General features: G+C 38.7%; 3 protein-coding genes across 3 annotated transcripts in view; 2 read left to right on the plus strand and 1 right to left on the minus strand.

Annotated features, from left to right (window-relative positions):
• LOC117542932 (ras-related protein Rab-27B-like) overlaps positions 1–1,489 on the minus strand; it is a 75,584-nt gene extending 74,095 nt beyond the window's left edge. The window contains exon 1 of the mRNA XM_034210823.1: positions 1,219–1,489. The gene's annotated coding sequence lies outside the window, so the exon portion shown is untranslated. The remainder of the gene's footprint in view (positions 1–1,218) is intronic.
• A 5,595-nt stretch (positions 1,490–7,084) lies between these two features.
• On the plus strand, positions 7,085–9,191 carry LOC117542928 (E3 ubiquitin/ISG15 ligase TRIM25-like). The gene has a single exon (XM_034210813.1). The coding sequence runs from the start codon at positions 7,198–7,200 to the stop codon at positions 8,872–8,874; it is 1,677 nt and encodes a 558-aa protein (XP_034066704.1). The 5' UTR covers positions 7,085–7,197; the 3' UTR covers positions 8,875–9,191.
• A 1,049-nt stretch (positions 9,192–10,240) lies between these two features.
• Positions 10,241–11,922, plus strand: brcc3 (BRCA1/BRCA2-containing complex, subunit 3). Its single transcript, XM_034210784.1, has one exon. It carries the CDS (start codon positions 10,314–10,316, stop codon positions 11,088–11,090), a length of 777 nt encoding a protein of 258 aa, XP_034066675.1. The 5' UTR covers positions 10,241–10,313; the 3' UTR covers positions 11,091–11,922.
• Positions 11,923–17,797: the final 5,875 nt, after the last annotated feature.

Raw genomic sequence — 17,797 nt, forward strand, 5'->3', positions numbered from 1 at the left:
TTTCGGCGATTAGATACAATGTAAATTATATTTGATGCAACTTTAGTTACATTTCCATGACTTTTCCAAAACCTTGTGAAAAATATTGTTTTCCATAACTTTTCCAGGGCCTGGAATTAACATTTTGAATTTCCATGACTTTTCCAGGTTTTTAATGACTGTAAGAACCCTGTTAACTGATGTTCAACAGGTCTTACTTTTAGTTTATGATCAGATTTTGAAGCCTTATGTTGATAAAAGAGAGAAATGGAGAAATTAAAGTTAGGGGCAGTCTCCAAGGTGCATGCAAATAGGGTCAGGGGAGCTTTCAACATTTTTCTGTCAGGCTTTCTAACATGTTGGATACAGGCTGCAGGGATTCACTCCCATTTAGCAACAAGAGCATTAGAGAGGTCCAAGAACTGATGTTTGTTTGAAGTTCTGGCAAGGATTTGATGCTTCAGTTCACCCCAAAGGTGTTGAATGTCAGAGTTCTGTGCAGTCCAGTCAAGTTCTTCCAAGCAAAACTGGGAAAACCATTTATTTCAAGAGCTTACTTTTGGTCAAAAATGTGAGGTGTCCAAAAAGCTAGACTGTACTGTAGCATCATTGCGCCTAAAGGGGTCGAATAAGAAGCTGCAAGAGATTAAATTGATTAGTTGTCGACTATTAAATCAATCAGGAAGTTATGTTTTTTAAACAAGTTCAAAGTCAGAAACAATGTGATGCCTGCTTAATGTTTTCTGTAGCGTTAAATAAACACTAAACAACATGTCACCATTTTCTGACACAGACCAAGCACCTCGTCAATTAATCGAGAAAATAATCGAAAGATTAACCGACCTAAAAAAAGATTATTTGCAGCCCTAAAAGAAAATTAAATGTATAAACTTATCAGACGTTTCCTAAAGAAAAACGTGTGAGTTTCATTCTGGTATACAACATCTTGCTAGCCATGTTAAATAACTATCCCATACACACGTGTCTGCAAACACATGCACACAGTAAGCAGTCATTTGCCTAAACAGCACACAGAGGTGCATCGCTTTGCATGTACTGATCAGAGAGGAGGCTTTGGAGGCTGCAGACACTTTGCTCCTCAGCAGATCCGTGCTATGACTCATACTGCCTGCCTTCCCCTGATGCTGGGAAGTAACGCGGAAATCAACAAAAAGCATCTGCATCAGACAAAACCCCGAGCCTGAAGCACGACCAGGTAACATTTCTTTCTGCACTTACCTTTCTCTGATGTTACAGAAACTCAGATCTTGCTCGCAGGTGTGTGTTGCTGCTGCTGCTGTTCTTCTCCTCCTACTCCTCCCAGACGGCGCATCTCTCCCTCGGTCCTGATGGAGAGGGGAATCAGCGGGGAGATCACCAGATTGTGCCCGGAAATCGGTGTGACAGCCCGGCGGAACGTTTGTGGGGTGCAGCCTGAAGAAGTGTGTACCTCCGAGAGTGCAGCAGAGAGTCTGATGGATGTCGCTCAGCTTCCTCGAGGGGTGGAGGTTTGACGCTCATGCCTTCTTCAGGGACACCTAAGAAACTCGGATTTATTAGTCGTTGGTAAACAGGTGCTAACATTCAAGATGCAAGGCTTTTATTGTCATTTGTACATAGCTATAGTGTAGTTATGATGATTAAAATATTAGGTCACAGGCTCCTCCAACAGTGCAATACAATACAACAGATAATAGTGCAAGTAAATAAATAAAATATCATTGAAATAGTGCAGAATAGTCTACAAGTAACATGGTTCCGATGACTTGTTTTGTTGTTATAGTTATAGGTATTGTTTTTTAACTAACAATTTAATCCTGAGCTCATTTTACAAGCACAATTCTTCTTTACAAGGTTAAATCATTACATGCAATTCACTGGTTGGGAATTTATATCATGGTGGATCAGATTTTTATGGAGGCCATAGAGAGACAAACAAATATCTAAAGGCCATATATAACTCATAACTTTGTGTCATTAATTAAATAAATAGGTCCCATGTTCTGATTATTTTAAGTAATTTGAGGCTTCAGTTTAGTTAAATCGCTGAATTTTCCGACAGCTAAATAATTAACTTGAGATATTAATATTATTCAAAACCACTTTCATGTTTTCATGTCACAATTGCAGTCGCCAGAAGTTGAAAGCTAGCTAACCATAACTTAGTTTAACATTTGTAATTTCACTTTACCACAATCTAATACATCTAATACAATTGTGACTTCATAAATCTACAAGTGGAACATTTTACTTAAAATAGTTTCTATGATAAACCGCAGAACCTTATCAGTCGATTTTAGGCATTACTTCTCCACCACTAAATGTAATAATGACAATTCCTGCAGCATGTGAAGGCAGCATCGTGTGTAACCTGAAAAGACGTGAACCCTCAGGGTCCTAGCGCCTACCTTTTATCTCTTCATTCACTGTGGCCTAAACGCTCAACACGTGGAAACAGACAACTTGAACTAGTATTTTAACTCACTTAAAAGGAAAATATGATAAATTAAACAAGAAAGACATTCTTTTAATCAATTCAGATGAAAGGATGCTCCTTTTTTCACTTTATGTAAAGGAGGGGGGAGGGGTAATAATGTATGGAGAGGGAAAGGGTTATTTTAAATCAGGTAGAGAGCAAAACTGGGTAATACAGGAGCCAACTACTAAGTTTAAGATTTTAACATAATATTCAGGAGAACATAAAAACTTGACTAAGAAACTAAAATCAGAGCTGTCTAAAATATAATCTCAGTACAAAGATAGTCTAAAACTATTTAAAAATACAATTAAAACAATACAAATAATTCAAATGTTAAAAGGGTTAAAAGTATTTTCTTCAAAACCAGAGTCTTTCCAGGGCTGTAAAGGTGCTCCGTCGACACTCTCTTGGACTGCCTCTTAATTCCTTGTTCGACATTAATTTATTTTAAACTGTTCTGTTTGTTTTCTAACTCAACACTGGGTCATCAACAACTCAATACATCCAAGTCTATAGATGATATGGTTCAATACTCTAATGTGTAATGTATTTATCCAGTATGAAAATAAAAAGGACCATATTTCTGAATACTGTCTTGAAACATAAAAATATAAAACATTGGTTTAAATAAAAGTTTAGGCTAAATTCCAAATAAAACAACGATGAATCCTAAAAATCCTATTCGTGCAGCATGAGTCAGAGTTGGGTCAGCGAAGACCCCTTTACTGATAATAGGTTGCTAGGAAACATCTTCATTTCCTGATACTGCTTGCAAACATTGTAACAGGAAATAACTTTGGAGCCATTTGGACGGTTTACATTTAGTAAAGCACACTGATGAGCAAACCAGCCATGGTATATGAATACATAAAATAATGATCACATATTTTCCTTACAGAGACAAATTTGCGTAATTAACTTAAACTAAAATGAAAGCATATGGTGATGCGTCCAGTACAGTCCAAGAAAACAATGTAAGGGGAACGTTATTTACCCAAGATTGTTTACTTTTTGAGCAATATTGGTATCACTACAGAGAACCTGGAATACGGAGTGCATACCAACATCTAAATAAATACATAATAATAGAATCACTCCTTCTTCTAGATCCCTCCTGTACTCTTTCTACAGGACGGAAGAAGAACAGAGACAATGCGAGAAGGGCAAACAGGCAGGCCAGGCCGAAGCATACAGATAGACATAACAGAGCTCAAAGTCACCAAACTTCCCGATAAAAACAAAGCTTAAGCTGCAAGAGATTAGGTCTAATTTATCATTTTTAAGCACTGAATATTGTAAAAATGAGTTTTCACAATGAGGGAGATAGTGGAGATATTTGTGACCTGATAAAAGAAAATGTGAACCACATTTTGTCGTACAGACGATGAAACAAAAACAACAACAGCATTTCACTTTCATTGAATGATGTGATTGCATGCATAATATTAAGCTGTTAACAGAATCACTATATACACATCACTTAAACTGGCATACACTAAATGTAGCATGTATACCATGTGGTACAGTTAAAGGGGCCCTATTGTGCTTTTGGGGGTTTTCCCTTTCCTGGAGTGTGTTTTTCAGTTTTTGTGCATGTAAATGGTCTGCAAAGGCTAACATCCTAAAGAACCCTCCAGAGGGAGTTTTTCTCCCTCCAAATACTCACTACCAAATGTGTGATAACCACAGGTGAGGATAGTCCCGAACAAATACACTTTCAAGTCCTGTTTAGAGAACATTCGCTGAAAACTACAGTGCCCAGCTGTTTTAGGAAATCACTGGGACCTTTTAGAAACATAATCAAACCATATATTTGGATTTGAAAAGAACAGTCTAATCCTCTTTATTTCAACCCATACTTAGTGGTGTCCTGTTTATCTCCCGATCAAATCTTACTGCCAGCATCTTAGTCGTAATGGATGCCAAGACTGCAAACACGTGATGTGCACGAGGAAATGCTCTATCGACTCCTGAATACAACATCTTACTAGCAAGCCTATGCTGATTATTAGTTGACATTTTGTGTGTGTGTGTGTGTGTGTGTGTGTGTGTGTGTGTGTGTGTGTGTGTGTGTGTGTGTGTGTGTGTGTGTGTGTGTGTGTGTGTGTGTGTGTGTGTGTGTGTGTGTGTGTGTGTGTCTATGCTGTGCGTGTGCATGCTAAGGCATGCATGAGTGAATCCACATTTGATCATGCATGTGCTGATGTCAAGCCACGTTGAAGATCAAAGTTTTACCACCCCAAACTGTTGCCATGGGGACATGAGAGTGGTCCTCCAGTCTCGTTATTCAGGGAACATAGAGACAGTTGTATCAAGGAAAACATACTTTGCCCCACGATGTATTTCCAAGGCATTGATTTTTACTTCTACTAAAACTGCCTTGTTCAATTGTATCCTACACATATCCTTTGGGTTTGAACCGATCCATTAAAATACGTCTACATGACAAGGGATTTATAATAAGTATCAACTTCCTGTACCTCAGAACTGCCATAGTAGGTGGATTGTGGCTGCAGTATTCTAACCAGTAGTGCTGCGGTTTCTTTGAAAATGATAGCCACATTTAGACCGTTAATACAAGGAGCTAATTTGGACTACCACCGCTGCACAGTTCTGTGAGGCCATTGGATGCTACAGTGATACTTGTGGGCCAACCTGCAGGACCACTTTTCTTTGGATATTGAATAGTTGTAGAAAATAAGCATTTAGTTCAAATCACAATTGTGTCTTCATATAGAGTAGAGTGCTGCAGGATTGAGACCAGAAATGTGGAAAGGAGTACGAATTGTATCTAATGTAAAATTACCATTTCCATAAGATCCCCCTCTTTTTCTTCCCCTGTGAATAAACACACAGAAATATGCATGTTAATATTTTGATCCAATGTTCATTACTAAAATGAAGCCTTTAAGATATTGAAGTTACAGTCATGACTGGGCCTGTCAATGTTATCTTTGTTTAAAATAAGTTGATCTAACTATTAATGAACAGTTACATTTACCTTACATGACCGCCTGATTTCTGGAACTCATCATGAGGTTTATTTTTGTTTTGTAGTCTTAATGTTTATTGGATAAATGTGGTTACAATTGTGTTTAACTTTTGAAAGGTTGGGCTATTGTCTATTTTTAAGACAGAAACAGAAACTACAAAGACAAGCCAATGAACTAACAAACGGGAGGAAACTAAACTTAATGAATTGTAAGCCAAGTGGGACACATGGTGGTGAAACACAGGCATGACAAAGAAAGCTATTAAAACTGAGGGGGAAGGAGTTGAGGGAAATAGTGACAACAGCCTTAACGTTTGTATTTTTTGCTGACAGGCTGTATGGAAGACACCTTTTATAAATCAATGTGGCATATTCATTCCACTTGATACTACCACTCCATATTGTACTTTTTAATCCACTTCATTTATTTAGGTCAGCAGTTATTTGACAAAATAGTGGATAGAAAACAAATGAAGAACTTATAAAAGGACATTTTCTTAAACATTACTAGAATTATAAAAGTTCACCTGAAACTGTACTTGGATTAAAAATAAATACATTGGCAGCTATTTTGACAATTGTTTATTCAAAAATATTTAAAGGAGCTATCTTTAAAGCCTTGAATATTGTTTTTTATTAATTTAGATTTATTTGTAACTATTGAGAAATGTGTCCTTGTACTGGTTGATGGAAAGCATTGTATATGTGTCACTTTGTGCTATGAGAACTTGTCATTTATATCTCACTGTTTGATTCTTTTTCACAAATCGAACAACCAATCATTTAATTAAAGACAAAATCAGGAGATTAAGTAATAATGAAACTAATCATTATTTCCACCATAACCAAACAGTAAAAATAAACTGCTTTTACATGAATCCATGAGTGATAATAGCTCCTACATGTAAGGGAAACTTCTGTGCAGCAATGCAGTGGGAGTCACCGACTCAGGAAAGAGACACGGGAAGAGCAGGAGCTTTGATGTCAAACACTGATGGTTTATTTGGAGCTTCGGCCGGAGAATTCACATCACAAGTCACAGCAGCCACGGTCTGACTGCACGGGAGAGTTGCCACGTCAATTCTGGCGCGCCTCTCTCTCGTTAGCCCATTTAACTGGTTTCGCAGAGAGTAATCAACATGTTTGAGAAGATAGCCTAAACAGTTGGGAACACTGAGTTACTTGCGTCTGACACTTATGGCCTCGAAGATTTCACACCTTGGAGTCCACAAACACCGAGAAGGAAGTGTCCCAGTGTACCCACAACAATAAACCATCTGTGACCGAGAGTTGCCCGGTCATAGACGTCAGGGTTGGTCAAGCACGTCATATCTAGGAGTCTAGGACAATTATTTCCCTAACACTACATACTTTTGCTCTATTCATTAGGAGCGAGAGTATTTTCCTATCAGTACTTTTACTTAAGTAAGGCATCTGGAAATGTCCTTCACCTCTATTTTCGTCCCTTAATCGATTAATGTTAAACAGACTTGCTGCTCCACTCCTCTCCCTGGAATGAAAGGGATAGTAGAAGCCCCGCCTGCTCTTCCTGTTGTCCAACAGGACAGTCCCATTCAGGCCAGATTTGTTCTCCTCCCTGCCTCCTTTGCAGATCTGCCAGTAACACATAACTGTGACCCACATGTTGTGAAGATCAGCGAGCAGAAGTGAGGAAAAGGAAATGAGCTTTAGTTTGGATCACTTTTTATAAGAAAGTGAAACTAGTTCACATTCTCTGAGAGGTGAAATGGCACAGCAACAAAACCTCATGGATTGTAAAAAGCTCTGCTGTTCCATCTGTCTGGATCTACTGAAGGATCCGGTGACTATTCCCTGTGGACACAGCTACTGTATGGACTGTATTAACAGCCACTGGGATGAAGAGAATCACAAACATGTGTACAGCTGTCCTCAGTGCAGACAGACCTTTGAACCGAGGCCTGTCCTGATGAAAAGCACCGTGTTGGCAGAGTTAGTGGAGGAAGTGAAGAACAAGAAGACAGACGTCAAAGCGTCTCCAGCTGATCACTGCTATGCTGGACCTGGAGATGTGGGATGTGATGTCTGCACTGGGAGAAAACAGAAAGCTCTGAAGTCCTGTCTGCAGTGTCTGGTCTCTTACTGTGAGCAGCACCTCCAGCCTCACTATGAATCCCCTGCCTTTGGAAAACACAAGCTGGTCGACCCCTCAAAAAAGCCTCAGGAGATCATTTGTACTCGTCATGGTAAGGAGAAGAAGATTTTCTGCCGCACAGATCAGCAGTGTATCTGCATGCTCTGCTCCATGGATGAACATAAGGGCCATGACACCGTCTTAGCCTCAACAGAAAGGACAGAGAAGCAGAAAGAGCTCGGGGTGAGTCGGCAAAACATCCAGCAGAGAATCCAGAAGAGAGAGAAAGATGTGAAGCTGCTTCAGAAGGAGGTGGAGGCCATCAATCTCTCCGCTGATAAAGCAGTGATTGACAGCGAGAAGATCTTCACTCAGGTGGTCAGTTTGAGCAAGAGTAGCAGCTCTGATGTGAGGCAGAAGATCAAACACCGGCAGAAAAGTCAAGTGAGTCAGGCCATGAAGATTCAGGAGAAGCTGAAGAAGGAGATCAATGAGCTGAGGAGGAAAGACATTGAGTTGGAAAAGCTCTCACACACAGGGGATCACAGCCAGTTCCTACACCATTACCCCTCACTGTCATGTCTTGGTGAACCTACAGACTCACCTAGCATCAATACCCGCCCTGTGCAGTACTTTGAAGACGTGAGCGGAGCTGTGTCGGAGGTCAGAGATAAACTACAGGACGTCCTCGCTGATGCGTGGACTAAGATCTCACAGCCTGAAGAAGAGGATGTTTTACTCCTACAGGAAGAGCCCAAGACCAGAGCTGAGTTCTTACGACATTCCCAGAAAAACACACTGGATCCAAACACAGCAAACGCACGGCTGTTGTTATCTGAGGGCAACAGAAAAGCAACAGTAGTGAGTGAAAGACTGTTATATCCAAGCCATCAGGACAGATTTACGGACATGTTTCAGGTCTTGAGCAGAGAGAGCCTGAGCGGACGTCATTACTGGGAGGTGGAGAGGAACGGATTCGAGGTGTCGGTAGCAGTCACGTACAAGGACATCAGCAGAACAGGATATGAAAGTGGATTCGGAAATGATGACAAGTCTTGGGCTTTGGAGTGTTTTAACAACAGTTATGGGTTCAGACATAAAGGTACTAACATTGTGATTTCAGGTCCTTGGTCCTCCAGAGTAGGAGTGTACCTGGATCACAGTGCAGGCGTTCTCTCCTTCTACAGCGTCTCTGAAACCATGACTCTCCTCCACAGAGTCCACACCACATTCACTGAGCCGCTCTGTCCTGGGTTTGGTGTGTTTGCCTTCTTCGGTAACGGATCTGCTGAGTTTTCAAAGCTTGAGTAGAAAGAAGGGGTTTGATAACAGGTTTTGCATATTGATTTGACCTGACTATGTATTATAATAGAATTAGCTTCAGGTACAACATCTACATGAAAGGCAGAGCAAAACCAAATTGCACTTATTGCAGCACTTTTTTATATAAATTGTTTAAAGTAGCACAGTGATTGCAGAGCCTTATTTTTAATATATGTTAACAATTACACTTTCACTTTTAATTGATGTAACATGTTTGTGATTATGTTTTGTATACACCTGGTTTATGATTATTGCTGTGTACAACTATAATGAAAAGCACTTTGCAAATAAACTTTATAATTTCATTTTGGTTTCATTGACTACATCTCTAGGTGTTACAGCATAAAAAAGCATTGACAACTGAAAGCAAACAGCTCTCTGGTTATCATGTACACGTTTTGTTTTATTAAAGCAGAGTTTTGAGGTGTGTGTGTGTGTGTGTGTGTGTGTGTGTGTGTGTGTGTGTGTGTGTGTGTGTGTGTGTGTGTGTGTGTGTGTGTGTGTGTGTGTGTGTGTACCTTTCTTACATTTGAATTACTTAATTTTTATATTTCACTGAATTTAGAGGAAAATACAAGTTTTTTATTATTATCATAATATGGCCTAACGAGTACTTTTGGCAAATGTTTCCGTATTTATGCAGCATTTATAATTATCTTTTTCTGACATATTTTCTTGATTAAAATTTCCGAATAATATGCACAACAATTACAGTTGGCAATGATAGCAAAAATAAATATCTACATTGTCACTAAATACGTTATAAAAGAAAAACCACGCAAGTTCAAATGACAATATAAAAGGGGAAATAATACAAGTTAAAATATAGCCACGGTCTGGGGAGAATACATAAAAAAATGTATATAAATGTGGGTTAGGAATTATTTCCGACAGGTTAAGTGAATGTACTAAATGTATACGAATAATGAGAAGTAATATATTTAAGATGAGGTGTAAATAGTAAGTAAAGTGAAGTAAAATAGTCCTACTTTAATAAACAATTAATATGAATGCACGTTATTTCGGTAAAAGTTTTGTGACAAATACAGACAAGAGAAACTCTACAGACAGAAATCAGAAGGCTTGGAACATCCAACTCTCAAAGAGATATTAGACCAATATATTATTTAAGACGAGCTGAATTAAGAGAATTTAAGAATGTAACTTTTTTGGGGGGGGGGTAGATAATTCTGGTCCACAATGCAATACAGTAGGTGGCCTAAGGCCCTTAATGCACCTTTAAAACTGGTTGCCAGCCGTTAAAACCAAAGAAGATGAAGAAGTCACTTGAAAATAAGCGGAACCTTATATCAAATCCGCTTGCACCAACACGGACTGTTTTTATGCGGCACTTCAGAACGCGGAAGTGAAGCGCTGCTGTTTATGTTTTGGTCCGGGGCGACGGTACACTTCAGTAGTTTGACATCATGGCGGTGAGTGCGGTTCACCTGGAGTCCGACGCCTTCCTTGTGTGCATGAACCACGCGCTGAGCACGGAGAAGGAGGAGGTGATGGGGCTGTGCATCGGAGAGGCTGAGCCTGCCAGGATCGTCCACATCCACTCGGTCATCATCCTCCGCCGCTCAGACAAGAGGAAGGACCGGGTGGAGATCTCCCCGGAGCAGCTGTCCGCGGCCTCCACCGAGGCGGAGCGGCTGGCAGACATGACCGGCCGTCCGATGCGCGTGGTGGGCTGGTACCACTCCCACCCGCACATCACCGTGTGGCCCTCCCACGTCGATGTCAGGACGCAGGCCATGTACCAGATGCTGGACCAGTGCTTCGTGGGCCTCATCTTCTCCTGCTTCATAGAGGACAAGAACACCAAGACGGGGCGCGTGCTCTACACCTGCTTCCAGTCCGTGCAGAAGGGCTCCGAGTACGAGCGGGTGGAGATCCCCATCCACGTGGTGCCCCGTGAAGCCATCGGGAAGGTGTGCCTGGAGTCCGCCGTGGAGCTGCCGAGGATCCTGTGCCAGGAGGAGCAGGACACCTACCGCAAGATCCACAGCCTGGCGCACCTGGACCCCGTCACCAAGATCCACAACGGCTCGGTGTTCACCAAGAACCTGTGCAGCCAGATGTCTGCGGTGAGCGGCCCGCTGCTGCAGTGGCTGGAGGACCGGCTGGAGCAGAACAAGCAGAGCATCATGGAGCTGCAGCTGGAGAAGGAGAGGCTGCTGCGGGAGCTGGCTGCTCCCTGAGCCGGGGGGACATGGAGGGTGGAGGGGGGGGACACTTGTTGTCCTGCTGTTGTTGGTCAGGGGTAACTGACCTTCTGTCTGGCTGGTTTTAGCTTCTTTACCATGCACCAGGCAGGGCTTGGTATCAAACCTCAATATGTTGTATGAACCAAAGTGTCCATAATATAAAGAAACGGTCTAATGCCAAAAGTATGATCAGACTGTGTTTTGTTGAGACTGGTCTAACTTGTACTTTAAGTCATGTATAAACTGGGATTTGGCCTTTAATATATCAGAGAAGTACGACAAAATGTACATCACAACTTCTTAAAGAATGTCTTAAGTCTAAAAAAAGATTTACAATGATATGAAACAGAAAAGCTTTGAATCTTCACATTTGAGAAGCGGGAATCAGAGCATTTTAGGGGATCTGTTTCCTCGGAGGCATAGTTTCGTTAAGAAACAATCTTATATTCTTTAGTTAGGTGGTTTTGGTTTCTCTATACAACTTTTTTAATCCTGCCAAAAGCGAGATATGTTCATTTGGTTGGAATGATGACAATGTGACGGAAAGATACCCTTACCCACCCATGACACTAATGGACAAGAGAGAGAATGTGCCTTTGGACTAATGACAGTAGCTGCATGCTGTGAATGGAGGTTATTGGGTGGAGAGGATGTGAGCGGTTGCTGTTAAACATTTTGTTCACCCTGTTTGCTTTGTCCCCTCTCCTGTCTTCTCCAGATGTTTTTGAAGGAGCGTCATGCAGGTGTGAATATCATGGTGTGTTTCTCTGCATCTGTGAAATGTAAATAAAAAGACAGAGACTTCACTGTCACTTTCATTTAGTTATGAAATGTTGTGGTGATATTCTTGTTATCATACTTTTATATCAATGATTAATTTCTAGCTGCTGGTCACACTAAGTTGGTGCTCTCCTACATCAGCACACAACAATGTAGAAGGCTAATTTACTCCTTAGTGTGTGGGAGAAACTCCTTCTGGAGGGAACACAGGGATTTCAGCCTTTGCAGACCACACCTTTTTTTATACCACACTACAAGAAAGGGAAGAAAATATGGCCTTTTCAGTTTTCATTTCATCCTCAAGCATACTTGCCAACCCTCCCGATTTTCGCGGGATACTCCCGATTTCATAGCCCTCCCGGGGTCATATTTCTCCCGATTTCTGACAAAATCAGATTGACACACGACTGTTTCCACTCGGACTTTATTACAGCTACACCATTGTTTGGTTTCCATGGCAGCGCGTCTCTTTAGTAGCGTGCGCAACTAGATAGTCACAGAAAAACAGAACAAGGATGGACAACTCGACCCCCCGTTGATCCACTGAGGTCTCAAGGTTGGCAAGTGTGTCCTCAAGTTGCTTATTTTGTCCAAAACTGATCAGCAACTGCCTTTTTCTCCCAAATGGGAATCTAGGCATGACCTTATGTATCAACCCACCAGTGTTCTTTTTTAATAAAAAACAAAACCGTATAATTGCCATATAAATATGAACATATGCGTGGTGTTGCCGCATCCATTTCCTCCAGTTTAGTGTGTGTGTGGTTAATAACTGTGTGTACAGTCTCGTGTGTGTGTGTGTTGCACCACCAGATGTCCCCATCGGCTTACGTTTCCCTTGGTGACGGTGGTGTCTGCTGATTTAAACCATTTTTGCACCTCAGTTTTTTGTCTTGTTCTTCCTTGTTGACCTATAGTGTTCGTGTAGTGTCTGTTTACCAGCATTTAAAATACATTATTTTGACCCCATCCGATACTCAAACAGGTCTATATTATAAATGCAGAGGTCGGAAGTAGTGGAGTACAAATACTTCGTTACTGTACAGTTAGTACATTGTTCTGGTATCAGTACTACTCCACAAATAATTTTTCTGACTTTTTAATTTTCCTTCTTACATGTTGAACTCAAATACCTGTACTTTCTACTTCTTATATGTTGAACACAAATACCTGTACTTTCTACTTCTTACATGTTGAACTCAAATACATGTACTTTCTACTTCTTACATGTTGAACACAAATACCTGTACTTTCTACTTCTTACATGTTGAACTCAAATACATGTACTTTCTACTTCTTACATGTTGAACACAAATACCTGTACTTTCTACTTCTTACATGTTGAACCCAAATACCTGTACTTTCTACTTCTTACATGTTGAACTCAAATACCTGTACTTTACTTTCTACTTCTTACATGTTGAACACAAATACCTGTACTTTCTACTTCTTACATGTTGAACACAAATACCTGTACTTTCTACTTCTTACATGTTGAACACAAATACCTGAACTTTCTACTTCTTACATGTTGAACACAAATACCTGTACTTTCTACTTCTTACATGTTGAACACAAATACCTGTACTTTCTACTTCTTACATGTTGAACACAAATACCTGTACTTTCTACTTCTTACATGTTGAACACAAATACCTGTACTTTCTACTTCTTACATGTTGAACACAAATACCTGTACTTTCTACTTCTTACATGTTGAACACAAATACCTGTACTTTCTACTTCTTACATGTTGAACACAAATACCTGTACTTTCTACTTCTTACATGTTGAACACAAATACCTGTACTTTCTACTTCTTACATGTTGACCACAAATACCTGTACTTTCTACTTCTTACAGTTTGAACTCAAATACCTGTACTTTCTACTTCTTACATGTTGAACACAAATACCTGTACTTTCTACTTCTTACATGTTGAACACAAATACCTGTACTTTCTACTTCTTACATGTTGAACACAAATACCTGTACTTTCTACTTCTTACATGTTGAACACAAATACCTGTACTTTCTACTTCTCACATGTTGAACACAAATACCTGTACTTTTCTACTTCTTACATGTTGAACACAAATACCTGTACTTTCTACTTCTTACATGTTGAACACAAATACCTGTACTTTCTACTTCTTACATGTTGAACACAAAATACCTGTACTTTCTACTTCTTACATGTTGAACACAAATACCTGGTACTTCTACTTCTTACATGTTGAACACAAATACCTGTACTTTCCTACTTCTTACATGTTGAACACAAATACCTGTACTTCTACTTCTTTACATGTTGAACACAATACCTTACTTCTAGCTATGTTGAACACAAATACCTGTACTTTCTACTTCTTACATGTTGAACTCAAATACCTGTACTTTCTACTTCTTACATGTTGACACAAATACCTGTACTTTCTACTTCTTACAATGTTGAACACAAATACCTGTACTTTCTACTTCTTTACATGTTGAACACAAATACCTGTACTTCTACTTCTTACATGTTGAACACAAATACCTGTACTTTCTACTTCTTACATGTTGAACACAAATACCTTGTACTTTCTACTTCTTACATGTTGAACCACAATACCTGTACTTTCTACTACTTCTTACATGTTGAACACAAATACCTGTACTTTCTACTTCTTACATGTTGAACACAAATACCTGTACTTTCTACTTCTTACATGTTTAACACAAATACCTGTACTTTCTACTTCTTACATGTTGAACTCAAATACCTGTACTTTCTACTTCTTAACATGTTGAACATCAAATACCTGTACTTTCTACTTCTTACATGTTGAACTCAAATACCTGTACTTTCTACTTCTTACAGGTTGAACACAAATACCTGTACTTTCTACTTCTTACATGTTGAACACCAAATACCTGTACTTTCTACTTCTTACATGTTGAACCAAATACCTGTACTTTCTACTTCTTACATGTTGAACACAAATACCTGTACTTTCTACTTCTTACATGTTGAACACAAATCACCTGTACTTTTCTACTTCTTACATGTTGAACACAAATACCTGTACTTTCTACTTCTCACATGTTGAACACAAATACCTGTACTTCTTTCTACTTCTTACATGTTGAACACAAATACCTGTACTTTCTACTTCTTACATGTTGAACACAAATACCTGTACTTTCTACTTCTTACATGTTGAACACAAATACCTGTACTTTCTACTTCTTACATGTTGAACACAAATACCTGTACTTTCTACTTCTTACATGTTGAACCACAAATACCTGTACTTTCTACTTCTTACATGTTGAACACCAAATACCTGTACTTTCTACTTCTTACATGTTGAACCAAATACCTGTACTTTCTACTTCTTACATGTTGAACCACAAATACCTGTACTTTCTACTTCTTACATGTTGGAACTCACAATACCTGTACTTTCTACTTCTTACATGTTGAACTACAAATACCTGTACTTTCTACTTCTTACATGTTGAACACAATACCTGTACTTTCTACTTCTTACATGTTGAACTACAAATACCTGTACTTTCTACTTCTTACATGTTTGAACACAAATACCTGTACTTTCTACTTCTTACATGTTGAACACAAATACCCTGTACTTTCTACTTCTTACATGTTGAACTCAAATACCTGTACTTTCTACTTCTTACATGTTGAACACAAATACCTGTACTTTCTACTTCTTACATGTTGAACCAAATACCTGTACTTTCTACTTCTTACATGTTGAACTCAAATACCTGTACTTTCTACTTCTTACATGTTGAACCAAATACCTGTACTTTCTACTTCTTACATTTGAACTCAAATACCTGTACTTTCTACTTCTACATGTTGAACACAAATACCTGTACTTTCTACTTCTTACATTTGAACACAAATACCTGTACTTTCTACTTCTTACATGTTGAACACAAATACCTGTACTTTCTACTTCTTACATTTTGAACACAAATACCTGTACTTTCTACTTCTTACATGTTGAACACAAATACCTGTACTTTCTACTTCTTCACATGTTGAACCAAATACCTGTACTTTCTACTTCTTACATGTTGAACACAAATACCTGTACTTTCTACTTCTTACATGTTGAACCAAATACCTGTACTTTCTACTTCTACATGTTGAACACAAATACCTGTACTTTCTACTTCTTACATGTTGAACACAATACCTGTACTTTCTACTCACATGTTGAACACAAATACCTGTACTTTCTACTTCTCACATGTTGAACACAAATACCTGTACTTTCTACTTCTTACATGTTGAACACAAATACCTGTACTTTCTACTTCTTACATGTTGAACCAAATACCTGTACTTTCTACTTCTTACATGTTGAACAAATACCTGTACTTTCTACTTCTTACATGTTGAACACAAATACCTGTACTTTCTACTTCTTACATGTTGAACACAAATACCTGTACTTTCTACTTCTACATGTTGAACTCAAATACCTGTTTCTACTTCTTACATGTTGAAACAAATACCTGTACTTTCTACTTCTTACATGTTGAACACAAATACCTGTACTTTCTACTTCTTACATGTTGAAACAAATACCTGTACTTTCTACTTCTTACATGTTGAACTCAAATACCTGTACTTTCTACTTCTACATGTTGAACTCAAATACCTGTACTTTCTACTTCTTACATGTGACACAAATACCTGTACTTTCTACTTCTACATGTTGAACACAATACCTGTACTTTCTACTTCTTACATGTTGAAACAAATACCTGTACTTTCTACTTCTTACATGTTGAACAAATACCTGTACTTTCTACTTCTTACATGTTGAACTCAAATACCTGTACTTTCTACTTCTTACATGTTGAAACCCAATACCTGTACTTTCTACTTCTTACATGTTGAACACAAATACCTGTACTTTTCTACTTCTTACATGTTGAACACAAATACCTGTACTTTCTACTTCTTACATGTTGAACACAAATACCTGTACTTTCTACTTCTTACATGTTGAACACAAATACCTGTACTTTCTACTTCTCACATGTTGAACACAAATACCTGTACTTTCTACTTCTTACATGTTGAACAAATACCTGTACTTTCTACTTCTTACATGTTGAACACAAATACCTGTACTTTCTACTTCTTACATGTTGAACTCAAATACCTGTACTTTCTACTTCTTACATGTTGAACTCAAATACCTGTACTTTCTACTTCTACATGTTGAACTCAAATACCTGTACTTTCTACTTCTTACATGTTGAACATAAATACCTGTACTTTCTACTTCTTACATGTTGAACACAAATACCTGTACTTTCTACTTCTTACATGTTGAACTCAAATACCTGTACTTTCTACTTCTTACATGTTGAACTCAAATACCTGTACTTTCTACTTCTTACATGTTGAACACAAATACCTGTACTTTCTACTTCTCACATGTTGAACACAAATACCTGTACTCTCTACTTCTTACATGTTGAACACAAATACCTGTACTTTCTACTTCTTACATGTTGAACTCAAATACCTGTACTTTCTACTTCTTTAATTTTCCAAACAGCTGGTTCCTTTAGTCTGAATGTGTGTTTGGTTGGCGTGATCATTATTATTTAGAGTCATTGCGTGCCTATTGATTTTAACACGATCCGTGTATCATCTGTTGCCTTCTCTGTATAAATATAATCTTTATTTAACTCATGTCGTGGGCCGACATTTAACATTTTTGGACGACTAAATGTGTAGCCTAGAAACAGAGACATCAAATAAATCAGAAAAAACTTTATTCATTCTTTAAAAACAATTGACTGATTAACAGTTATCGACAGCATCTAATCAGCAAATCTAGTTTTAAAGTTCATGTTCCATCTTCCCTTACATTACATTTCAA

This window comes from Gymnodraco acuticeps, unplaced genomic scaffold (assembly GCF_902827175.1).
Source record: "Gymnodraco acuticeps unplaced genomic scaffold, fGymAcu1.1, whole genome shotgun sequence".
NCBI classification, from domain to species: Eukaryota; Metazoa; Chordata; class Actinopteri; order Perciformes; family Bathydraconidae; genus Gymnodraco; species Gymnodraco acuticeps.

Bases quoted from the DNA above. Each gene is read 5' to 3' on its own strand.
- LOC117542928 (XM_034210813.1), top strand. From the start codon at position 7,198: ATGGCACAGCAACAAAACCTCATGGATTGTAAAAAGCTCTGCTGTTCC.
- brcc3 (XM_034210784.1), top strand. From the start codon at position 10,314: ATGGCGGTGAGTGCGGTTCACCTGGAGTCCGACGCCTTCCTTGTGTGC.